This window comes from Athalia rosae, chromosome 4 (genome assembly GCF_917208135.1).
Source record: "Athalia rosae chromosome 4, iyAthRosa1.1, whole genome shotgun sequence".
Classification (NCBI taxonomy): Eukaryota; Metazoa; Arthropoda; class Insecta; order Hymenoptera; family Athaliidae; genus Athalia; species Athalia rosae.
Window position 1 is genome coordinate 8510803 of NC_064029.1, and position 26487 is coordinate 8537289.

General features: G+C 46.7%; 1 protein-coding gene across 2 annotated transcripts; it reads right to left on the minus strand.

Moving 5' to 3' along the window:
* Positions 1-15805: 15805 nt before the first annotated feature.
* LOC105684408 (protein gooseberry-like) lies at positions 15806-26001 on the minus strand. 2 transcript variants are annotated; one of them, XM_048653600.1, is made up of 6 exons: positions 25506-26001; positions 20926-21239; positions 20672-20798; positions 17944-18115; positions 17562-17849; positions 15806-16820 (listed from the first exon to the last, which is right to left on the minus strand). In XM_048653600.1, exons 1-6 carry the CDS (start codon positions 25558-25560, stop codon positions 16574-16576), a joined length of 1203 nt encoding a protein of 400 aa, XP_048509557.1. In that variant the 5' UTR covers positions 25561-26001; the 3' UTR covers positions 15806-16573. The 2 variants fall into 2 exon arrangements, with proteins under 2 accessions (XP_048509557.1, XP_012253141.1); XM_012397718.3 differs by having other exon boundaries at positions 20672-20801; positions 25506-26000.
* Positions 26002-26487: the final 486 nt, after the last annotated feature.

Consider the following 26487-nt stretch of genomic DNA (forward strand, 5'->3'; position numbering starts at 1 on the left):
GATTAGTAATTTTTCAAACTCCAAATATATACGGTTCAACTATATGTATAGGCATCTATACCAGGTACGTACACCGTGCCTTTTTGTTATAATATATCAGGTGATGCCGCAGGTTCGCCTGGGAGGATAACCAATACCGAGATATTCGTTTTCGCTCGGTAACAAAATGGCGTCACGTGCACAGCGTTGTTATACACATACATATATAAATATGAAAGTATTTATTTTGTTTGATATTTTTTTTGGTCGTCGCTCGAGCGGGGCGGCGTGTATGGCTCGACTCGTTGGTAATTAGGAGCTCCGTACGCGCGACCATGCTTGCTTGCCGCCAGCCATGGGCATTAAAGTCTCCTCCTGCACTAAACGCCCGCATTAAAAATTCTAATGGACCGCAACCCTAGTTCTCACCTAGTTTAACATAACAACGACACGCCGCCCATTACTCAAAACACGACCGCTCTCGAAAATCTTTGCTGCGGGCCCCCGAGTGGTGTGGGGTCCGTTGGGCCCTCCGCCACGGGCCTTTGACAACGACTGATGCGATGGTATCACTCAAAAAGATTTATTGGGACTTGGACTAATTGCTACTTTTAATAGAAAATTTTGAGGGGTGCTCATTTGCCCATACCACGTATCTATATGTATGTATGTACGTATACGCATACTGCACCGGTTGCGGAGCGTATAGATATTTGGGAAAAAAAGGATAAAGGAGAGAGATATCATTCATTATTTTTCGAAGGACATTCCTTTTTGTTTATTCTTCTCCTATGGTCGAGAAATGGAAACTTTCAACGTGAAGCGTGGACCCTGAATATTTACAGGACTCATCTAAATTGTTTTTTTTTTTTTTTTTTTTTTCGATTTTCGTTCAGGTGTATAGGTATACATGTATCTTGGCTATTTTATAACTATGCGTCGCGCTCGTGTCCCGCAACGAGGCGATATCGAAGACGTATCAGACGTGAAGTGGAAGTGAGCACCACCCCTTTCGGAGCTCATTATTATCGTCGTTGGTGAATGCCAGAGAAGTGCATACCTATCCAAAGTCTTGTGGCGCTCCTCATTATACTCACAAATGCTCCAAATATCTTTCTGATTGCCTTATTGAGCGGAAGAATGCATCCTTAGCATAACATTGGGCCCACACTAGATCAGAACTGGGCCACCCACTGAAAGGAAGAAGTGGTTAGGACTTGAGGGACCTGCACCCCGGTCGACCGGAATGTTGGAAATTATGCAAAAAATTCCCATTTACCGCGAGTGACGTTTAACCTTTGCTTATTCGTGCGGGTCGATGCTTATGGTCTTTCACCAAAAAAAAAAATATTCAAATAAAATACAAAAACCCTTACCGTTCGTTTGAAAAAAGTGGTAAGTCTTAAAATCGAACATGCTTTAACCGCGATACGGTCGAATTTTATTCGATATTCTCCAAATCCATGCTCGCGTTCGTAATACTGACTTTCCGTGACGACGTTCGAAGCCACTTTGACCTTGAGACACGAGATCATAATTTTCAATACGTTGCAAGTGTACGGTAAACAGTCTGATATTTTTTTTTCACCTCATACCGATGTGAGACGCGTCGTTGTTTTCTTTCTGTGTTGGAAAAAGGTGAGTCGCTTTGTCGCCGGTGTTTTTGTCACAATTGGGGGGTATTGTGCACAGTATAGGACAGCGATTAGCCGTTTTATATATATATACGTTGATGCGTGAGGATCTCGTGCGCCTTTACATCGGATGACGCCGTTGCGTTTATTAAACGAATACAGATCTTATCTTTCACCGGTGCACCAGCTGAATCGAATCTACGTCAACCGAACGCACGTTTTTCCGCTCTTTTCATCCCTCGACAAAATGAGTAACGCTCCTTTGTTGCTACCCGTGACAATAATTGCGTCTGCATTTTACGCGTCTGCGGTTGTATACGTTTCCCTTGCAATGATAGCGTAGCCATTGAGAAGTGTTGTATTTTACAAACGGGACGCAGGTACGGTGAGATGAAATTTTTTTTAGGTATTTTTTGTACAAGAGCGTTTCCGGTGAATTACAATTTAAAAAAAAATTTTTTTTGCCTCAAAATCGCGCGTGGGTTTCCTCCCGTGTGGGATGTATATATATGTATATGTATATGTAGCATATTCTACTTATATCCTTCGCACGGATATTCGAGGCGGTATGTCGAAAACGTCACCATAATTTAACCAAAAGTCTAAGCGATAACTTTACCGACGCAAAATCCATTCCGACCACCGACCGATACGCGGTTCCTTTGAACGAATTAGTCTTATTGGGCACAAAATTGGAACAGAAGACCCCTCTGACCCTCAAGTTCACCGAGGACGAAGCAGTAGGCTCTCGTAGCTATACACACCCGTGCGAGCGGTTGACTTATGTGCGGCTCTTCAGTTTTTACCTATATTACCGATTTTATATACACCCATACAACTATCTTGAGCGGCACAATTCCAACGCACGGTATGCTTAGTTTAGCCAAGTTTCGTCCTTTCTTATGTTGTTTTTTTTTTTTACCTTCTTTTTTTCCCAAAGAAATACCGACGACGTCCGGTAGCGACTGAAAATATATCGCGTACAAGGCAACGACGTGTGTATATACGGACATTGGTTATCCTCGTTTGAAAATTACTTTTTACGAGAATGTATATATGGTGACCTTTGGCCACGGGGTGACTACGGGAGCAACGGCAGCAGCTTTTTTACCTGTCGATCGTATACCGCAGCGCGATGGGGTATATGTATACGTCCGACAGAATATTTCTGCGCGATAATTATTTCAAGAATGAAACGTTCTAATCGAGTGTATCGGGTTTCTTTTTCCTTGCTTTCTTTTTTTTTTTCACTTCTTTTTTTTTTTTTACCAAATCAGCCTTTCCCGTGTCGAAAGTCAAAGCTAAACAATATCGTCTCATTTTTCCATGTCACCTGGTACCACGCGGAACGCGACGCTCGGAGACTAGAGCCAATAACTCAAGCGAAGCCTAACCCACGGGAGGTCTTCGAGGATTGTTCGGTAACCGTTTTCACCCCAGGCGTGTATATACCGAGCGGCTTTCATGCCACGGCGAAAGACTATCCCCCTGAATTTTGAAAATTGTGTAGAAAGAACAGTCCGTAATGTATATAAACAGGTTGTTATTCAATTATTATTATATTAACATAAATGAAAAACCTGCGGATACGTATAAAGTGTATTTTGGGTCCAGAGAAAAGTGAAAGAAAACAAAAAAAAGAAGAAAAATCGTCCGACTATATAAGAAAAGAGAAAGAAATAAAAAAATTATTCGGAATATATTTGGGAACCGTAAACGGCGTCGCTGATATTGTGAGCATTCGCGTGTATATACATATATATATTATGGCGGGCAGGTATACGTGCGGCCTTACACGCGTACACGGGGGAGGTACGTGTATATAAAATAGTAAGTCAGCATATCGGCACACGAAGCTATAAAGGTACTTGGGTAATGGGCTCGACAGACCGACAAAGGGTTTATTTAAATAGCAAGTTCCGCGCGGCAGGCCATTCTGAAATCCAGAGACGTGCGCGCAATATTGGCCCCCGCACTGCACCGTACCGCGAAGCGAACCAACGCACACTCGCGGCGAACTTCTCACGTACGCCGACGCGCTCGCATCGTCGAAAAAAGAATCGAATCCCGATCGAACGTGTGGGCTACCGCCGATTCCTTACCGATCTCATTAATTTTGGCTATGGATCACGGGGATCCCGCGTTGCGCGCGAGGAAATTCGTTTTCTATACGTATACGTACCATAGTTCGCGCGGCGTCTACGAATTATCGGTAATAAATCTGTCGTCTTTTTTTTTTCGTTTTCAACGAGGTAGCCGTTTAGCATCAGCTTTAATTATCTTCTTATTCAAAAATTGTACCCTGGAGGGGGTTCGGGGCTCGTGGCAGCCCTACATAGTAGCGCTGTAAAGGATTATTATCGGCGGGCGTGAGTTATGAGATCGAAGAGCGAGTTATGCCGATGACAAACGTGAATCGTTCCGAAGATCGGACGCGGGAGGCGTTACTTTTGCCGTTAGTTCGAGCGTCGACCGACTGCCCTCGGCCCACATGGTAATTAACTTTAAACTTTGTCCCGTCTTTCTCTCTTCATCTCTCGACTGTTTTTTCAAATGTTTTTTTTTTCAAACTACGTCCGTAGTGGGCGGTTCTCTCTCATCTGTACCGATTTTTATTCCCTGCGCGGTGTATCTCCCTATAGCGCTACTATATACCTGCGAGTCGAAGATCGCCTAATTAAACGGTAATCGTTCGCCCGCGGCACACGTGCCTCGTGCTCCTTTGTACGACACACGTGCGTATAGCGGCAGGAAAAACGTTTCTTTTCGTAATTTTTGCCGATTTTTGTCGAACGGTGAAAAGCGGAGTCGTCCTTCGTACAATTTTTGTTGAATATAAAAAAGTTTTTTTTTTTTTCCACCGCGTAACACGTTTGTCGTAAAATAGGACGATGTACGGCGAAACGAAAGGAACGGTCGTACGGGGGGAAATCGTTTTCGAAAGAAACGAAAAAAGAAAATAAAAAATCCGCAGGGCACGAGGTGTTATCGATGAAGTCTCCATTTTGTGGTGGCATTAATGACGCACATCAGGGGTATAATTAAAAAGCGCTGCAGCTACGGTGTCGGGCGAGTAAAAGCGAGTGCCTCGCCAGCTATACCTACGCCTCGTGCATACGGGGGAGCCGTCAAGGGGGATTCTGGGGGACCGACGAAGTGTGACGGTGCAACGGCACGCTCAACACCAACATTTCCTCCGCGGTGCCCGCGCGGTCCATCGCCGCGACACTTCGAATCGCAGCCATAGCTGCAGGTTGTCACACACATCCGTACGTACGTACGGAATATATCGCAGGGCTGCATTGACCGATTGTTATATCGATACCCGTCTGTAATGACGTGATTACAGTCGGGATTGTCTTTTCATTTTTTCATCCTCGTTCGAAATTCGAAAATTTCACCCAATCGAGGCGTCACAATGAAATGATTATTTTGGTACTTTTTTCGGACCGTACTTAAACGGGATTAACCGTATAGTTTAAAAGATCGTTTTCTCGTTCTAATCCGAAGGCGAACACGTATAATCTGATGGGTGGGTTGGCGTGAGAATAAAATAATTAACCTCTGCCGGCGGTACGAGGGTGAGAGAAGTTCTCGCGAAGAAAATAAGGTATACGAGAGAAGGACGGAGATTCTAGTCTGGCGGCCCTCAGGTGCGAAACAAAGATGGCGAGGGGCGGCCAGGTGCGTCGTAAACTCCTAGAATGATGCTCTAATAAATCGCGCTGAAAAATTGCGAGTAGTCCTTTTCGACTCGGGCCGGAGGATCTCCTCTCGACGGTCGTGTTGCGCTACACTGTGAATGATCGGGAGCTGCTCCTCCTCCCTCCTCCCCCGTCCTCTTCCTCTTCTTTCCTCCGCCGGAGATCTTTTCCCTGAACCCAGAGGTGATCCCCTCGGCTCGTCGGAGGTACTAGAAATAAATTGTGATGTGCTTCGGCGGTATGGGTGATGCCGTACGCCGCTTCTGCACCGATCCGCGCGCTGTGAAAATTGCCACATATGCAGCTCGGGTCGTAAACGCTGCGTTATACTCGGTTTATACGCCGCCCAGGTCGCGGGGGCAAAGTCTGTTAAGATTTTTAGGTCAAGTTGTACCGTACTGGCGGCAATTTTTTTATTTCTCGTTTCGTCTTTCCCGCCGACTCACGCCACCCCGCGTACCGAAAGAATTTAGAAATACGACGAATCGTCGGTGATCGCGAATGCGGAAAAAAACGGATGAAATTGCGGAAACTGGCCCACTTCTACATCCTGGGGGGTAGGGGGGGAGGGGGCTCGAACGTGGCGAAGTAGTCGCACCAAACGTTCGGCTGCGAACGTTCTGCGGCTCCTTTGTGATTTTAATCATGTTGAAAAAGGCCTCTGGATCAGTGACAGCCGTTCTTGATATACGATATCGTTGTGACTCTGGATCGGTTGTACGGACCTACGTGTAAACGTAACCCAGCTACTCGACTTTGATTTTATTCCGGTTAATCGTGTACCGCGCGCGTTGTATCGAGGTATATGTATACGAAAACGCGTTGCACGAGTGGGAATATATCTTCCAGAGAAATTTTGTCGCTTTCAATTCAATCGTCGAGTCTCTGACGATATCTCGGACTTTTGTTTCCGTGAAAATCGGGAGGGAAGAAAAACTAAGGGAGAAGTAAAGAAATACTTATAACGAAAGAATGACGTCAGATAATTCGACCGAGAATACGATACAGTCCGCGGGGAGGAAAACTCCGGAGCCTTCAAAGGGTTATACAACAAACTGCTGCTGCAGCCTCTCTAAATGCTAATAAGCGAATCATCGGATGAACTTGAAACTTCAAAGTCCAGACTCGTCCTGTTCCAACCTAACACATCGGAGCTGTTTCTTTCTCCCCCCCTCCCTCCGCCCCTCCTCCCGTACGTGTGTAGGACGGTACCCATACAATCTCGATCCTGCAGGATGCCGCCGTTCCTACAAACGCTCACACATACCGAATACCTCCGTCCACACGATCATCGCTTCGTTCGATGCACGAGTTAATTAATGTTGGTATAAATTATGCTTAGTTGCCCCTAAATTTACAACTACCGCTCCTAAATAACGATCGTAACCATTCACGGGGAACTGGCACCGTTATTTCATCCCCGTCTCGAAAATTTTATTTTGTAACAAACGCTACGAACTTCCCGCAGGACTTGGTTCGATTTTATCCATCTGTATTACATGTGTGTATGGGTATGTTGGACACTCAACGTTATCCGCAGCTATAAAGCGCGGAGGAAAAGACCAAGACTTATACGTGTACACCGCCGCAAAATTTACGCGCTTTGCCGTACTTTATTTTCTTCCCTTTTTCTTTTTTTCTCCGTTTTTGATCCTTTATGCACACGAGCCATCTTCTCCATTGTGCGGAAATACGGAGGATGCGCGTAGCTACGAGCCACACCAAGAGTATACCGTGGATCCTGCGGGCCCCGGGTGGCTGCCCGCGATTTCGTCACACTGCGGCATTTTTCGGACTTCTAAGGACTCTATGGGGTCCCATTGGTCGCGGCCCGGTGTTGGTAGAATTTTCTACTCGCGATTCGGTAGTCCCGGTGTTGCTTGGGACTCGGGAGAGTCCCTCGCGAGTTTAAGGAAGGGCTCCGAAACCTATATGCGGCGTATCCTCCGACCAACGGTATAACTGTGGCACGGGAAGAATTCCCGTATCCTTGGGACTCACTTTTCGGTACTGTTGGCCCCGCCGCTTGGGGACCGATATGCCGTCGATCTGGTAATTTCACCATTTTTCGGAGATCGCCGCACCTGGCCACGCAAAACCGTTGCGAATCTATTCACCGGATGATCGTCGGATGGCCGAGTCGGTCGCGACGGTGAACGCGACGATCGTTTTACCGAAAAATTTCCACCGCATTTTCGAATGTACGAGGTATACGTACCCACCAAGAATGTGAAATTTTTTTTCACCCGTCTTCCTCCCTCGGGAAACGAGATCCCCGAGAGAATCGGGAATCTTTGGCTCCGTAGCGATGCTGTATATTTTATTTTCTTTTATTTTTTATCGTTGACACTCTCGAGTGCTTCCGAAAGAGGTGGGCGTGAACCGTTCTCGAGTCGCATTCTTTTTTCTTCTCGGCGAAGAGGAGAGTAAAAGAGGATCTGAAGTGAGGTGAATTTTTCAGAGATTCGAAGGAAAACGTTGGAAGGAATCATCGAGGCTGGTGGAGGAGAAGTGATACCTTCGGGTTGTTTTGGCATCGGTGTTGCAGGATCGCTGTACACAATGCCCGTACTCGCGTTTACCTGTAACGCCTGAGTGCCTAAAGCAACACGGCGCCTAACAACCGTTATTACACTCGCGGCTAGAGGGGTTTTACGAAAACACTCGAGAATCACTTAAACATACTAATTCAAACCAATTTCAACAGAAGATATATCAATTCCTGACACAAATACGTTTTTATTACACCCAAGCCGCGCGAAAGCCTCGAAGCGTGGTGTACCTGCGCCCGGCGTACACGCGTTCGTTATATTTGTAAAAATATATTTTTACCGAGTCCGAAAGAAGCGCTGTTATTTTTTCACCTGTATCACACCGCAGTTGCCGAGAAATTGTTTGCTCCGAGGATAGAGAGCCGCGCGCGGATTATCGACGGGAAAGAAGAAACGAACCCCATGAACGAACTTTCAAAGACTCGGAACATTCGCGCGGAAGACTCGAGTCGAGATAATCTGGAGCTAATCTTGGCCCGCTCGTACTACCCCCCGCCGAACTAATGCGCCCCCCCGGTCTTAGCCCTGGTTAAGCTCACCAGACATGACAGTAACCCCGTTAACCGTTAACTCCCGCGCGAGCTGCGGTCCTGACTTTTTAAAACCTTGTTTATTTACCTAGTTTAAGCTGTCGGTCGAGCGACGCGAGGACGAACGAGTCGATCGGTGATGCTGCAAAGGGTTGCTCGGTTGGTTTTACGGGGTTACCTGGAAAAAAAAACAAACCGCGTGGCTCGTTATTCTGGAGTTTTTTTTTAACCGATCCACTCCGATTGACCAATCAACGATCCATCCGCGACGGTCCTTAGTAGGGGCTTGACGAAAGAAGGATGATCGGTGTGTGTCCATGTCCAAATTTACTCAAGGACGAATCGAAACTAATTCGTCGACCGTCTTAACTAGCTTAACTAAAGCAACAAACAAGAAGCGGTGGTCGGATATACGGCTTCAACCCCTCGCGCCGCAGATCGTTCCGTGCCCGATCGTCCCGCTTTCGACAAGCCTCATTAGGGGATGCAACACGCTGCTTCGTTCTGACTCGCTCTTTCCGCTTATACGATTCGATCGGTGCTCTATAGATTTTTATTTTCCGCTCCACCGCGGTCAGATATGCGAGTTTAAATTTGCGGGGTCGAAGCTTCCCGGCTTCATGGAACGCACCTGATATCTTCCAAGGCTAAAACTATTCAATTCGACTCCTCCGTAATCCTTTCTCCACTTTCAATTCGGTTGATAGTTTCTTTTCCATTACCCACCCCGATCCCTCCGATGATTAATGGATCTAATGTCTGGTCTTGGTATCCGAAGCCCCGCACGATGTGCTCGGATTCAGATGTTACATCTCGGACGGATTAGTGCAACGTCGGTTGAATGTAAAATTGTGCAAGTTGATTTTTTTTTCAACCCTCACAGTTTAGACATCTTCATCGAAAATATTTCTCTCAGGATTAGTTCGAAGGCCTGCGAGGCTTCAAGGGTTGTAAGTAAAATGGCGAGATGGCGATTCGAGTCGCTGCGAGTTCGCAACTGACGATTTCATTTTCAACGTGACGTTACTGTCGAAGTAAAAATTTCGAAGGAGTTAGCGATCACCGCCCTGTCCCTAAGACCCACTGACCTTTTTCACCCCCCACGGGATTAGCGAGAAAAAAAGTGACGCTTCCCACTGGGAAGAACAAAATTATTTTCAAATCAGGAGAACCACTGTCACCACAATGGGTACAATTTTGACAAGAATCGCGGATAATCTCTACTCCTCACTGCGAACTTGCGCAGCCTTTTTGGCACACGGGTGTATCTCGGACCGCCCACTAGATGTTTTCACATCCCGTCAGGACGGCCTCAGCTTAAAATCCCTTACCGCGTTGCTCCCGAACTCGAGGTATCCGACCGGCTATTGCTCAAAATATTTTACGGGCTTTTACGCCTCGAAAAGCAGACGGATCTTATACTCGGCTACATAAGCAGATCAGCCGGTGGCTAACCCTTTGTTTCACGCTACCCGGGAAGCTGACTTTCGCGCGACGAGATTATCTTCCGGCGTTTAGAAAAAAAAACAAAAAAAAACAACAAAAAAAAAAAACGGAGGGCCGCGAAGAAAAGAAAAAATAACGTTTTCGAACTTGTCGTGGAAATTCGAAGTAGGTACCAACGATTCGTCGATCGAAGTACAGCTACTTCCGAACCGGGGATGGTCGTGTATAGCGTAGGTACAGTGGAACGGTAGGAGCGCGGGGCAACAAGTGCAGAACAGCGCGGTGTTTCTAATCCCCGTTCGAAAGTGCGAAACAAATTAAACGTAGCGTGTAAGACTAGCTGCGAAAAATTGAATTTTGCGCCGGTATTACGGCCCTCATTATTTCCTTATTGTTATTATTCCCCTCAGCACTTTAGCGTGGCGACCCGAGCTGCCGCGTGTATAATATGAAAAGGAAGAAGAAGCGGAGGTAGAAAACGCTCATGGCGCAAACTCGACTAACTGGTTGGCTGTCAGCCGGAATTCTATAAAAAGGATATCCTGTGCAAGCTCTCCTAAAGAGTTATACGGGCGCTCCCGGTAGCGGAAGAGAGACGGAGGTAAGAGCGTGCGCGAGAGAAGATTTTTCGTATTTTTTTTTGTTTTCTTTTTTTTTTTCAAACCTAACACACGTCTCCGCGGACGCGGTACATATGCCAGCTCGGGGCGCTTCGAACATGAAATTTGATTACGACGATTTACACGTGTATAAGTCCGATCGGATTTGCGACGTCAATTGAAGCGCTAATCGAAGCGCGCGCGTGTTCTGTACACGCAGATTTATTTCCCCGAACTTTCGAAATTCAGCCGCACATGCTTCCGCGCATTTGGTTTTTTTTTTTAGTTCAACCCCCACGCTGTACGCGCGACACGATTTATTTAACGGACATTTATGAGGCTCGGGGGGCGGGCGGGGGATGACGGCCGTCGCGTAACCAGGGACGTGATGAATGAACCAGATCCCCGTTTGAGAGGCCACGACTCGCTGGAGAATCCGAACTTCCAGGTTTCAGGGCCCGACAGCTGGCCCAGGGGAAATTGGGACCGGGGGACCGAGGGGATCGCGCGCGTTCTCGCCGATTCGCCGCGCGTCACGCCGCGTTTTCGAATCCCTGCAAACCCGTAGCCGTCGCCCGACGTCGTGTATATACGGTCTATGTAGCTACGGCTGGTTAATAGCGCAGGTACGCACGGGGTACCACCGTGCACGCCATGTGCTCCACAGAATCTGGACAACCCCTCGGGCGTTGCAGCGGAGCGCTGCTCTCATCTCCGGGGCCATTATTAGGGGTAGCAGTATTTCGGGGTGCATCCGTGTGTATACGCTCGTGTTGTCTACCCTATGTACGTACATTGAAAAATGGATGTTTGACTGGTAATTGTTTTCGAGGAAAAGCTTTCGGCTTTCGTACGGGCAGGATGTATACCGTTGACTGCCATTAATTCCGTTGCTCAAAGAATCACGTTGACAATAAAAATTCACCGTGACGATGATTAGCAGCTGCTGTTTCAAATGTCGCCAAATAACCACTCGCGTGCGTCGCTTCGAATCTCGTCGAAATTGTCGAATACTTGTAGAGTTCTTATCTTTTTTCGGCGATCTGAAATATATATGCGATGATTTTTTTTTTTTTTTTGATTCCTCATTTTATCGCATCTCGCGACGAACGATCTCAACACGGTTGTGTAAATAGTACGAAAGCGGGTGTTGAATTATACATGGGAGAATTGAGAGGCGATATCGTAATTTGGATCAACTATCGAATTCGCAACACCCAACTGACGGTTCGCCGGATGATTCGCACCTAGAGCGAGCCGCACGCGTCGCGGTGCCTTTCCCATCGACGCCCCCCCTCTATTCCTCTAGGGCTAGCTGGTACAACGTTAGCGGATGAGCGAAGGGTCCCGCGAGCTAGGAAGCGAACATGGGAACCTCTGTAGGATTTGCACGGCTTTCATTGGTTCAGTTAAACTTTGATTAATCTATCCGAAGGCCTGTATATACCCGGCGGGAGCCCCTCGTTCTCGATCCTCATTGGCTGGGATCGCGACAAAACGTACCGCCATGGGGTTGGGACGACGTAGCGCAGCGTCCCGATCACCCCTGGGGTACAAAACTTCAATATGTGTGAACTCCAACCCTCCGATTCGCTGTTTACCACCGCGCACAGCCACGGCCATTTTGCGAGACGAATATTTAACCGGCGATGATTTGTGCGCCATTGTAATTAACTTATTATACCTTTCACACAGAGGTTGTTGTTATTTTTTTCTCAAATAATCGCACGCGAATAGAAAATCACGTCGCTCGGCTTCTTCTTCCGTTGTTGTTCTACTTTTGTTTTGTTTTCTTTTTTCACAGTCGAACGGCGTGCGCGCGCGATCGGGTCAAAGAAAGGGTACCCGACGTCGCTTGACCGGTAGGTAGGTAAGCGATATGCCCCGGAGGAGGTGGAATTTTTTCATTTTTCTTTCTTTTCTTGCTGCTCGCTTTTGCCATTTTAATTACAATAAATTAACTCGGAGTCTTTAAACGGGCACAGTCACGGCTCGTAATACTGGTGGTTTGAGCTGCCAGAAGTTTTGCTGCTCGTATACATCAGCCCGATGGTGCACGCGGACGGAAGAACCGGAGTATAAGCTTCGAGTTATATATACACCGCAATGCCATATGTATATATACACAACGCACGAAAGTTTTTTCGCGTTCTTCATTTGTTACCTCGAGGCACCGTGAAATACGAGCATCACCCAAGCCAAACAAACGCCATTTTGCGACTCTTCTTTCGCTTCTTTCGCTCCACCCTGTCGCTCACCTTTTTATCCTAACGACCTAATCTGCTTCGGCTTGTTCCGTTAAATCCATCCGTCCTGTGCAGAAATAAGACGGAATCTATAACGCGACTAGCGTATCACGATCCCATAAAATTATAAATTTTCCTTCAGACAATGTGGAAACCTTTCCCTCTACTTCTTCTTGTTATTCTTTTTTTTTGCAAAATCACCCACCATTTTCCTCGCGCCGTATTTCTGCTGACCTATTTTTTCCTCTTCCTTTGAAAAATCAGCGCGCTACGCTGGGGGTGAGATTTCTCCCCGTTTAAGCTATATATATATATACGTATAGTTTGCAAAGAGATGCCGCCGGATCGGAAACCGAGGGTATATATATTTCAGGGGGCCACCCGGTCGGTTGGTTCCTGGTTACTAGTAGCTAGTGGCACAACAGCCCCTTCGAAAAAGGGGGATGGGGCGCGGTCACCGTTTGGGAGGTCGACACGCTTATCACGGCTGAGCCCGGGCAACTCTCTTTTTTCCTACGACGGACACATCTGCCTCTCTTATGCCTCGTCCTTCTTCTCGTCCTTTAATCTCCCTCTCCCTCTCTCTCTCTCTCACTACCTCCCTGTCTTTTTCTACAAGCTTTATTGTGTGCTCGCGCTTGAATATATATATATATGTACCGTTCACAAAAACGGAGAACATGGAAAAAACGAGAAAAAAAAAAAGAAGATCCTGTAGAAATTTTTATATTATACACAGACGTAATTTAGATGCAACAGAAAAAGAAGAAAAAAAAAAAACTGATTCGCGTATTAATGGATTATTCTATCGGCCTTTCCGTATCTTCTGTTTTTTTTTTTTTTTTAAGCGTCAGTTCCTGTTCTATGAAAATTACGGTAAACGCCCGAGATCGTGGAAGTACCTAAAAAATTTTTGGACTCGAACATACGGTACGATAATTTAAAAATCCGGCGTGAAGCGCGTGTGGTTCTATAATGCTCGGGTTCGTAGCCCTACAATTGGCTGGTTTAAAGCCTCGGCGTATATAACTAAGAGTGGTAGGTATTTTGTCGGACAGTAGCCACCTGGCAGCTTAATTACCTAATGTTACTAATTAGTAAATTGGGGAATTATCAGCGTCACCCATTTACTTATCTCTCGCGTTAATCGCCGCCCTTTTACCATCACGCGTGTAACGTGTGTAGGTATATAAAAAATATTTATACACTTGCGGGGGACGCCTCGGAATATAATTAATACCTTGATATACTAATTAATACCGGAGTTAGAGGTCTAGTGCTCGTAAAAAGGCGGGGTCAAAAACTAACCGCTATGCAGTATATATAACGAAGTTATACATTTAGGGACTGTCATTAAAAATTGAACGGTCAGGTCAAATCACTGAGGGAAATTTTTAGATCTTTTTTTTTTTTTTTGTTCCAAACAGATTTTTAACATTCGTTCGAATGTATCTATATTATTACGAAATACCGTGCGGTGAAAGTTAAGTTTTCTTAATAACTTGGAATAGAAAAAAAAAAAGAAAAAAAAAGTAAAATTCGTAGTCGACTAATAGGAAACTCCACAGTTTTTTTCTCGTCTTTCACGTTGCGTAGCGGTATAGGTATATGTATGTACATACGTACGATAAATGAGATCCGCAAATGTAAATATACATAACGTGCGTAAGTTAAAACTGCACGCGTGTTCATGCACGTATAGTTAATAAGGTAACAGTCGCGCACGAGTCATGCGAAGAGAATTATATTCACTCCGCCGCCGATAGCTGAACTCGTTGTACCGATTTACAACAACTCGAATGCGCCATTCCGCAAAGCGTATATATGTATATGTCCAGGTATATCTATATTACCTAGTCAACCTAGACTCTAATGCCGCACGAGGCAAAATTCGAATAACCCGGTGAATATCTTGCGAAAAATTGAGGCGATATTTTTTGAAATTGTTGCAGAACTTACGCCGTCGTAAAACTATGAATATATGTGTAAAAGCGTCGTGGAATCTCGAGGGGAAATATATAAGGCCAAAAGCAGACCCCCCACATATCGCTGGAGCAGTTCTCTTCCGTTCAATGATTCGCCATCGAGTCAGACCCGCCCCTGAAACTCCTTGAAGCCCAGTTTTGAGCGGTCCCTTTGTGACGACGAATACCCTGCGCGCCCCAATCCGGCCCAAACTACCCTGAACGGGCCCAATCTGTCAGTTGAACTTCGCACGTCGCGACTCAGTCCACGAACACTATGACTTATCAAACACCGATTCACACGGATGTAGACATCCACACGTTTGATGTCTACGCGTTCTGCGACGAGGGATATACTTCGCTGTAGGTACGAAAAAGTAAAATGGCTGACAAAGATCCATCAGAAATTCGGAATTTATGTAAGTCCAGCTCGAGAATCGTGGGAATTTCTCGACGGCGAATTGACCGACCCTCGTTCCCCGCGTCGAAGTACTTTATCTTTTTCTTTTTTTTTTTTTTCTTCTTAAAAAAAAAACCGAAATGCGCATATCGCAGTTTGCTCCGGTTTTCGTTAGCTACCTCGATATTCAGGTTTATTTTCACGGCTAGATGAAAACCTACCGCGAGAATTGTAGCGATGTATGGATTGCTTATACGCGCGCTGTGAAAGGACGTCGCGTCGTTTTCGTAACTACCGACGTGCATAAGTCGGTACCAACGTTGGGCCTTACACAGTTCACACAATGGGTCACAAATGCGTGGTGACAGAGGCGGTAGATATACGGCGGTCTGATTGCCGCGTTGTCAGCTAGAGTCCGTTTGTCGGAGCGTTGGGGGATACGGGGCCCCAACAGAATAACCGAGAGTTTTACCGCCGGGGCATCAAGGCCCGGTAATAGTAGCCCTCGAAGGCACGAGGGACCATTGTCCACTCCATGGAAATGCCACGCCCCGGTCGAAGTGCCCACCACATTCGGCCCACCGCACTCGCGCGAGGACCCACCGCACCATCGCTCGATTATCTTCTTCGAGACCGCGATAGCGGGACTCACCTGTCGTTGTTGTTGTTGTCACCCCTTATCTCCCGTGTAAGAACGTACCGCGTGGCTGGGGTTCGAGAAAAAATAACATTTCGCAATCATCGACTCGTGTTTATAGGAAACAAATTGTTTATTGCATAGGTATAATGGATGAGAACATCGAACGGTCAGCATGGGGAACATGATATAGAATTTCAGCTATATACTCGTAGGAAACACGTGTGTGAATAGTACTTTTCAGTTATTAAGATAATGCATACAGGACACGGGTATCGTGATAATATGTTTTTTTTTTTTTTCTCGTATATTTACAACTGGCCAATTAAATAATCGAAGAACTAGTCATTATATTATTAGCGTTTTCATACGACAATCACATATAAGATTATAGGTAAGGCGATAATATTCTCCAATTTTATACATATAGCGAGTTACAATTTTCTTAAATCGATATCGTAGACTCCCGATTTTATTCTTTATAGATAGCTTCGTATATATATTTATCATATTTATATTTATTTACAATTTTTAATGATCTAAATCTCTGCAAAATTATGGATAGTTATACTATGTACATGTATATTATATAATAACGTATATGTTAGTTTGATTATGCGTAAATTTATATAATAGAGGCAAGATTAAAAGTGTTTGCGGACTAACGTAACTTGTAGCAGCTGATGTACGATCGAATCCTGTGTTATAAATACTTTGCGTTTATCGATAATAATATAATCATGTATTTATAAATAATTTAACGATCGATAACGCGTCACTGGGTAGACGAATATGGCGAACGAGTGTTACTAACAGTAGGCATAAGAACGGTGTAATTTTGGAAATACCGCGACAATGTAACGTCGCTCGATTTTTTTGTTTTTAATGAACTCTGCCACAAACTTGCGATTCTATTCCTCCGAGGTAGGGATATCCGCTTTTGGCTTCACTCGGGCTGTGCGGAGTGACGTGATGAGCCATACCGGAACTCGGTATACCAGAACCTGCCCCCTGGACCATGCACGCGCTCATATTGGACGCCGTCGGACTCACGCCACCGCTCAAACTGCTCAGATTCAAATTCGCCGACGACAGATTCGTACCGCCGTAATGCGACGCGTTGAAGAGCCTGTAATATGTGGAGAAAAGAAAAAAAAAAAAAAAACAAGGAAATCATAGAAATGAGAAATTCATGTCGGAAATTTTATCTAGAAAGTTTACATCGATTGAAATTAATGGTGCGCGCCGTTGTGATCGGCCGAGCACACCACGGCGTAACGCTCTCATATGTATACATATTATAACGCGTGTGTATAATATTCCACCAATCGACCCTGCAGCAGTCGGCAGCGTGCCCCGGTCGACCACGAGAGTGGATTATTAGCCGGTAGCGTTTCATTACCGGGACCAGCAGCAGCAGCAGCTATACGTAATTGCGGACCACACCGAGTCTGGCTTCTCTTCTCTTCTCTTCTCTTCTCCGTAGTGCGCGGCATCGCGCGAGTATCCGCCGCCGACTAAAGTTTACCGGGATATACTACGAACAGCGGAGCTACCGACGAATGCGTACGTACGTACATATACACACCTCGAACTTATACTCCGTAAGGTAGGCCGAGAGACCAACCTGTTATTACCTCACAATGGCCGAATTAATTGTTCGAAACACCTGGTGTGCACCAGGCGCTGGGATTTCTCAATATATTATAACAGCGGTGCAGGCTATAGTTTTAAACGTCCTTCAAGGACGAATCTATGACCCTTTTCATGACCATATTTCCCGCGCTAGCTTTTTAACCGCGCGTACGGTACACCGTATAGAAAGAACCCCGGACGGTGATGATCGTGAGATAAGACGAGGTAAACTCACCCGTAGTTTTCTGCGGTAGCCCGGGGCCATTGCTGCTGAGCCGCAGCCGCGTAATAGTTTTCGCCGTAGTTGTAATGTTGGGAGTACCCTCCGGTGCTCGCCGCTGCAGCGGCGGACGCTTGACCGTAACTTTGATAGCCCTCGGCACCGGTACCGTAGTGTTGGCTCTGGAAGGACTGAAGTCCCATGCTGTTGAACGCGTTCAGCTGTTGGCTGTTCAGTTGCTTTCGGAGACGCGCCCTCCTGTTGCTGAACCAGACCTGGACTCGAGCTTCCGTAAGTTTCGTCCTATCGGACAAAAGAGCGAGGAAACGGGGGGTTAAAAAAGCTCGTCGACGACGCGCGCGTGCGAAAATTCGGAGAATTTCGGTACTGGAATTACTTTTGGGCCAGCTCCTCCCTCGTGTAAACGTCCGGGTATTGCGTGCGGTGGAAAGCAGCTTCCAACTGCTCCAACTGTTCGCCGGTGAACGTCGTTCGACTTCGACGCTGTTTTCTCTTCAGCGCTATTCCTGGTTCGCTTTCCGTGTCGGAATCGTCGCCGCTACTGCCACCTGAAATTCCGGAAGAATTTTCGTCAGGTGATGGCCAAAGGTTTCGTAGACATAGTCGGCTAATTCTCAGTGGATTTCGATCGGCTGTGGGGGAAATTGAGACTCGATTTTGGGCGATAAATTAACGGAGATCCTTCGAGCTGCTGCTTCTAATCGATGAAATCCGACGACTAATGAGATCAATGAGCGGCGAAACGAGAGGATCGTTTATTATTGCCGTTCGCCGTGGCACTTCTGGCGATACGAAAGAAGTGCCGTAGCATAGCATAGCGTATAGCCGAAGCAACGTTCGAGGCAGAGTCGAGGGCACGGTGTATACACGCGGGTATACGGTCTGCATCGGATGCCGAGCACGCGCGGGACGTCAGATCCCGAAGATAGTAGGAAGCAAGAAGCGGCACCGCCCACAGTTCACACGGCTGACTCCACGGACCTGGCATTAACTTCCCCCCTGATTACAGGTGAGCTCAGCCCGCGACCCAACCTAAACTTCGAAAGGGTGGACCCGACGTCGAGGCACGACGCGGAGGGCGAGGCACTTAAAAATATCATCGGAAATAACTTCTTTACGCCTCGCGCTACGTTCCGAAGTGATTCCCACTCCTATAATACGACCGCGGAATAGTTCGATCTGGTTCGCGTATTTTACAACCGAGAGGAATTTGGCCGGCGTGTATTTTACGAGCGAACGATATTCCGAAGAGATCTCGGTATCCGATCGAAAATTGTTCAACTTGTAGGACGAGTCGCCCGAATTGCGATAAATTGCCTATCGATCGAGATCGCATGAGAAGATCCTCGGAGTCGCTGAATGCGATTTCGCCTCGTCGCGTGACTCTTCGAATTCGTGTTTCTAATTTTGAAAGCGCTATGTCCGGTTGTCAGGATATTTAACAGCCGAGACTCGACGTCGGGGCGCCAGCCTCGCCGACTGTAAGATTTGCAAAAAGCACATTAGCATCGGCTCCTCGAGCACTTAGTCTGTACGGTGTACATTGGCAAGAAACGTATTTGAAAAAAATAATAAGAAATATGCCGCCTGCATTCCACTCACGAAATTTCAATGACAATATCTCAACGGACGAGAGAGAAGGAGAGGAAAAAAATCTCGCTAAGTGATCGTATATTACGAAACTCCGTATCCCGTATCGAAAAGGTGAAGACACGTTTTAAACCTCGAGACTGTCCAGCCTCGTAATGGAAACGTCTAAATCAATAGCGTAATTGCGTTTTCAATTGTCTTCCAATCGGCGGGGCATTTCGTTCCGGGACTGCCCGTTCGAGAGCAAATGGTGATGCGGTGGTTAGTGGTTGGCGGTTTCAAGATTAGAGACTCGCTCCGCATGTCCGTGGGACCACACGCCACGCGGCGTGGTCCCTCTGTGGATATTGCGCCGGACCTCGGGGGCCTCGGGCCCCGTCTCAATGCGATGCACTCGGCGCTAGTACCTACGCTGCTCTGCGGTTACGCCCGTACGGCCAACCGTAACTCGCGGGTCTACAGGACCCATTTTATACTAACCGCCGCAATTCCGTTGGGAAATTTTGGCGCGAGGTTCCGCGCGCCAAAAAAAAAAATTCTTTTCAACCCCCGTAGGAATTGACGGGGGGGGGGGGTTTGATTTTCACTCACGGTGGTATTGGGCGAGAGCTACATAGTCTAATAAGAGGCTAAATCTCGAGTCGGACAAGATAATAAACTCGACGGATCTTCCGGCGCGCCAGGGAGTCCGTGTATTAATATTTCTTTCGCGCCTCGCTCCGCGGCATTGATGTGGAGAGCCGGTGAAGAGCCGTGCAGAGATCTCTCCGCGGTATATAATAATGAAGAGTAAAGAAATAAAAAGGACCCTCCTTTTCGCTCTTTCAGAATCGCCGACCGCAAACTTATTTTCCCCGCAACTCTTTTACACCCGCGAAACCGAAAGGGAAGAAAATAGGGGAAATAAGAAAAAAAAAAAAAAAAAAAGTGGGAGCCGGCTGAGAAATTAAAAACTGAAGGGAAAATTAAGAAGCGGTGGTCAGCGCGGCGAGAGCGGCGAGTCCGCGGGGCGAGTTGCGTTAAAATTAGACCGTTCGTAAAGTAAAAATACACCGTCAATTAGTTATAATATTCACAGGAACGAGATGCATCTCGGTGGAAGTTTTTTAAGGCCGTATTATGGGAAGAACGCGCAACGTAGCGATTTTCTACACGGTTCGCCGTCTTTATCGCTCGTTCGCTCCGCGCTTATTATTCGATCTCGGTTACACCTATGCCTCGTTCGAACCACCCAGCGAGCGGTCTCGAGTGATCTATCGCTTCGGTTTTTAAACGCTCCCCTAATTGAATGTTGCACTTACGACGCCGCGCGTAACAACGCGACTCCTCGATGCTCAACACCGATTCAATTGAGACCGCGGAAATACAAATTGAGACGCACCGAGGAATCGTATTCTCACAGTATATTTTCGCCTACAGTTGTTATACGTATATATCAACGGGAAATCGTGACGCGATAAAATCACTTCGCTCTTCGAACGATCGGAGATGGATTTTCACCGAAAAAAGCTCACCCAATATTCCATCTATGGAGTGATTCCTCCGAGGATCGTCTCCAGGTCTCGTGTGGCTCGTGGGTCCTCTCAGAAGTCGCGAGATGCTGGATACGGACGGTGCGGACGCCTTGTCGCAAACTCCGTCCTGCTGGCAGAACCACATTGGACAATTTAATACCTCGCCTCTTCGATCGGTCGCGAAAATATCGCTCGTGAAATTTATCGGGTGGAAAAATAACATTCGTCCGTTAGTTTTGCGGACTCCAACAGACCTTGATCAATTTGTCACGGATTTCCCAGCTGAAAATCCCGGGATTTTGTCTCTTCAGATCTTCGATCCTCGCCTCGACTTCTGGGGTAGCGACTCGGGGTTTGCTGCCACCGATTACGCCCGGCCTTATGGATCCCGTTTCCTGGTAGCGGTTCAAAATCTTCGATACGCATCCGTGGGAGACTCGAAGTTGCCTGGAGATCACGCAGGGCCTGACCCCCGCGGCTGCCATTTCGACGATCTTCAGACGGATGTGATTCGGCAGAGGACGACCGTTTATGAAGACACCGCCGAGTTGATTGACGCGGCCTTGTCCTGAGAAATTAATGAATAAATCGTCAGCAATTTTTTTTCGTGCCGATCCTGCGGTTAGTTGTACGAAATGCGAGGATCGCGAGATTTTCTAGAATTTAATGAATATTAGCTCGCTCCGAAGAGACGTAAGGAATACATTTTTTTTCTCTTCGTATCATTACGGTGCCGGTCGGGGCCAAAAGGTCGTTCATTACGGGAGATGAGGTACGTACTTGGGCAGACTCTGCGAGAGTAAAATGAAAGAAACGAAAAGAAAAGAAACAAAAACAAAAAAAAAAAACAAAAAAGATTCGTATAAGCGAGGAATTTTAAAAGGACATCCCGCCGCACAAGCGGGTATACCGTATAATGAAAAATAGAAATGACGGGGTAACTGCTCATGTTATATTGCGCGCAGTGCAGGACCACTGGTCACTAGACGTCGCTCGGGAGGACGTGTGTTGTGGACAAAACCAGGACACGCAAGGTGCCGCTCAAACGCTCGTAATTACCGGTAATTAGTGCCTCTTAATTATCTTAATTATAACTATGAAGTCAAACAAATATTATATGGCTAACCACGCGGCAAAGAACCCGAATGAGATGAGGTATGCCGCCCGCTGCAGCCTCGCGTGTTCAACAAAACTCGACGCGCAAACCAAACCGTATACGTGTATCCTGTGTATACCAAAGGATACACGCTGTATATACGTCGTGTATACAGTTTGCTCGGAGCCTTCCGAGCGTCGAGGTTTTGCACGGGGCAGTTAACCATCTTTCTTCTTATTCATACGCTCCGGCCGACGTTCGCCCACTCTATTTCAAACTCGAAAAAATCCTCAAGTTTCAAAAATTAGAGATTCAAATTACGGAGGAGGTGGATGGAGGAAAATTGAATTTCACGTGTTTAGAATCTCCCGAGGCATCCGCGCGGCTGCGGGTGAAAAAAAAATTTCCGCGGAATCGAGTTCATTCGTTAAAATACATTGTTCGTAATTAATTTTTCTTTCACCGGTTGTTGGTGGGTAACAGTGAAAAAAAAACAAAAACAAAAAAAAACAAAAAAAAACAGTCCGAATAAAGGTATAAGGTATATTTTTTCATCGCCGTTAGAGCGCTCGGAACGGGGATCCTTATTCCTTCCCTAAGTTCCTACCTGCCGGGACACCTCTGGTGTGACGTCACTCGGCCCCGGGGCCCGACGGGATTACAGACGAGATCAAAAGGCGCCGCCACGCACGTGGACCCCAGCGCAAAAGGGGATCAACTCCGTCGAGGCTAAGGCCCCGTCCACACGTTTCGCTTTCTTAAAACTCAGACTCGAACGGAAACCGCGCCACAAATTCGTCCGACAAATATTATCGGAATTTCAAAAATCTCCTCAACTCTTTCGACCCTCGCGTTTTTTCCCAGTTCGGATTCGGCTTTTGATTTCTAATTCCGGCGAAATTTGTCCGTTTCTGATTTTTTTCGCCTTTCGTTAATATTCCGCCACCGTGGACGGGGAGTAGCTTTAAGAGGGTGTGAAGTGGGGCGGCAAAGAATCCGAAGGGGGGGGGGGGGGGGATAAATGAGCGAGGAAATAATTTTGAACATGAATTATTGATAACGGGTTATTGAATGTGAGCGATCATGTTAATTCCGTTGATTGGGTTGATTGTAATCGCGCGATACAGTTTGCCAGCGTCTCCCGTCTATATATATATACCGTGCGGGACGCGGTGTTTTTCAATGGATTCAAATTTTGGCGTCGACAATTTTCGGCCACCTCATACCGCGTAATGATTAACTCTCGAGATACCCGCCGAGAACGGAGAGCCGTGTGATTACCCGATAAACGGACGCCCGATGACGTTCTAATGTTATATTCTTTTCACAGAAAATTATATGGAAATTTGCATGCGATGGTGACGGCTAAGAGTTCATTCTGCTTAACGAACTGTTACGAAATTATTCCGATATACGACTACAGATAACCCGACTAATGATGATACGCTATAATTAATTCATTGTAATAAAATGATACGTTCGTCGCAGACCGGAAGTCTCGCGTTCGTCGCCTCGTTTTACACACATCGACGGAAAATGAGACGTTGTTCGAAATTTTCGTGTCTTTGACTCGTGAATGAAAATTTGAAAAAAGAAGGACTTCGGTCTTTGTGAGCGAGAACGTAGCGTCGCCCGCAACTGCGGCAGCAGCGAGAGTCCTTCGGACGACCCGGGGCCCCCTGAGTCCGTCGGGACTCGCGCACAAGAGTCGAATCTTGAGTTCCATAATTCGAAGGAGGCGTCGAGCCCGCGCTCCGCCGTAATACAGTTACCGATGTCGTGGCGGTCTGTGATATTTCCGTTCGGTAGTCCCTCCCGAGGACAAAAGATTTCAAGATTTTAGTCAATCGATTACAGCACACGGTGCGCGCGTCATTTTTTTTTTTTTGCACGCGAATTTCAACGTGGAATGTATGTATATCCCACTTTTCATTTTTTGTAATTATCCCGTTGCCGGTTATTAGCTGAAAAAAGCATAAGCGCGCGGTTTCGTTGATCGTTGCCGATGAGGGAACGTTCGGGATTATCGGGCGAACGACCAGGAACAAGATGCCGCGATTCGCGCACCGCACACCTCATCTCCGATCTCTTGCGGGACTTACTTACGGTGGACCGGCGAGGCCGCGGTCTCGGACTCGCGAGGGCTTCAATCATCGCACCGTCGCCTCGGGCTCATCCGATATCAGACATTAGGAACCCACGTTCACGGCCTGAGCCTTCTTCGACGCCCACCGCGGCACGGCACGGTGCAGCGTGCGCCTCCTTCCCCATGCTCTTCGCCGCTCGCACAACGTACGTACATCCTCCGCTCTTTTCTTCCCTGACGCGAAGACTCCGCTCCGCTCCGAGGTACTCCGCTCTGTCCTACGTGCCGTGCTTTTCTTCTCCTTTTACGTTTTACACGTTTAAAAGACGAGGTCGAATCGTCGTTTCACTCGCATACGTTTTACCCTTCTTTTTCATTTTTCTATTCTACTCACGTTGGAATTCTATAGTAATTCCGCGATACGGGAGAATTCGTCGTTGTACGTCGCGACAACTGTGTGTGTGAAATAAAAAAAGGAAAGAAAGAGAAAAAAAAAAATAACGAAAAAATGGGGCCAAGGGATGTGGTACGGCGGTCGATTAAATTTCTCCTTGAGATTTGATCGGTAATTCTTTTGTTTTATATTATACCGTTTTGTTCGTCAAACGCTATGCGGTTTTTAACGAGACAGCGGGCGCTAGTTGTAAAACTTTCAAAATATAATTAACATCGAATGATTTTGATTAGCTTGAAATCGATTTCGAGTGCACGGTGGAGGTGAAACACCGAACGGTCAATTAGAAACGGTGATTTTTATCCCTTTGTTAATATCCGCGGCGGTGTTCGGAATCTCATCGTAATTCGTCGCTTTATGAATCGCTGCAGCTTTTGTTCGCCCGATTTCTAGATATTGGGCCAGGGAACATGATCCCCCGAGTTTCGATCGATCGAAGCTCCGCCGGCCGAAATCGATTTTCGGAAACTGATAAATCAGCCGAGAAATCGTTACGCGATCTACGCTGATCGGAATTCGGACCTGCGGACAACATTTTTTCGACACCGGACGAAATACGGTCGGCAAGTTTTAGCGCGCTGGTTTCCTCGCGCTGAAAAGCTCTGCGACTGTCCCAATGGCTCGAAAATTCGGAGCCATCGGTAGGACCCACTTTATGGGTTGACGTTATTGTTTTATGACCGGCAGTTTCGTTTACGACACGGCACCTCGCAGCGACGCCCGGACTCTCGGGGCGCCGAACAATACCAACTACTATCATCAGCAGTTCGTCACCAAAGTCATTTCGTCTCGCCTATAATTATGCAATGGTATGCAGTTGTTTGAACAGAACGAACAAAAAAAAAAAAACAGCGGCAGCTGGGATAACCTCGGTAGATTTCTCAACGACTTCGACTCGTGTATCGCCGGATGGCGAATCGAAAATGGCGAGTGACCATCACGCGCGCAGAAATTAGGCCTATGTGCTTTTGGATTCCGGAGAATCGAAAACTGTAAATGCAAGGTCATTTTAAAATATCGTGCAGAGTATAAGTGAACGGAGAAAATGAGCTTCTTTTGAAACGGTGAAATTCTGTAAGGGATGAATCAGTGCGAAAGTTGGATTCCAAAATTCATGGTAGGAATCGGTATAGGTACTCATTTTTTGCAATGTTTCGAGTTTTGAAGATAATACGTCAACATGATAATAGGTCCTCACCTTGGAATGGATATCCAGTGAAATAGGGTGCCATGTTGAGGGTGCTGACGGCCATCTATGGGTTCCGTTGCTTCTTACTTCCGGAACTTCTTCACACGACACTGTCCAGCTATCCTATTCTTATCGGCCAGTTTTATCCGATGGGGAAGGAGGCGAATTCTGACCGTCGAACACTTTTCCAATGACAGATAAATACGTTAAACTTCGCTGAACTTAGACACAGTAGGGTATACGCTACGTCGTTCTTCTTTCTGATTCACGTTGCGCAAACTTTTTACCGCGAATGTATATCGAAATTCTTGGCGAAAGAATACCGATGTTCCGTAAAAGTGAATGTGTATCGGTACGCTTTATCGCGCGACGATCGAAAAGGTGCGCAGGTGAACCGATTTTTATCGATCTTTGTACGGAAAAAATCGTCGACGCGCACCTACAGCTTCGGGGGTTCGACTTGAACTGCTTCTTGAAGGGGATCCAGGATCTCCTTGGGGATCGGTTCGGGGCACTAGCTGCCACTTCGTGCCTTTCAGGCTCCACCTTTTTGAGTGGGGTTTTAAAGGCTCGCCTTGCTTACCGCGACCATCGGTTTTCTTACATTGGTTAGACGTGAATCTCGACGAAGGTGTGCTTCCAGGAAGCTCCGCCTTCGCTTCACCTTAAGTTATACCGTAATCGTCGAGATCCAACGCTAAGGTGATTTTATATCCGTCCTTTGATCACGCCCGCTCCGATGATATCTCTGCACGATATTGTTCTATCATATACGTATATATTTTTATTAATTTCCCCCCCCCCTCCCCCCCCCCCCTCCCCCCCCCCCCCCCGATCTCTCTTCGCTCCTCTAACGTAGAATTTCTCCGCATATGTTCGCGTTAACGTGAATTATTTTATTGTATATTTTCTAATCATGGCGAACAAATATTGCCGCGAAATAATTTTTGCTCGCGGTAGCGGCGCGTTCCAATGTATCTTACAGAACGGG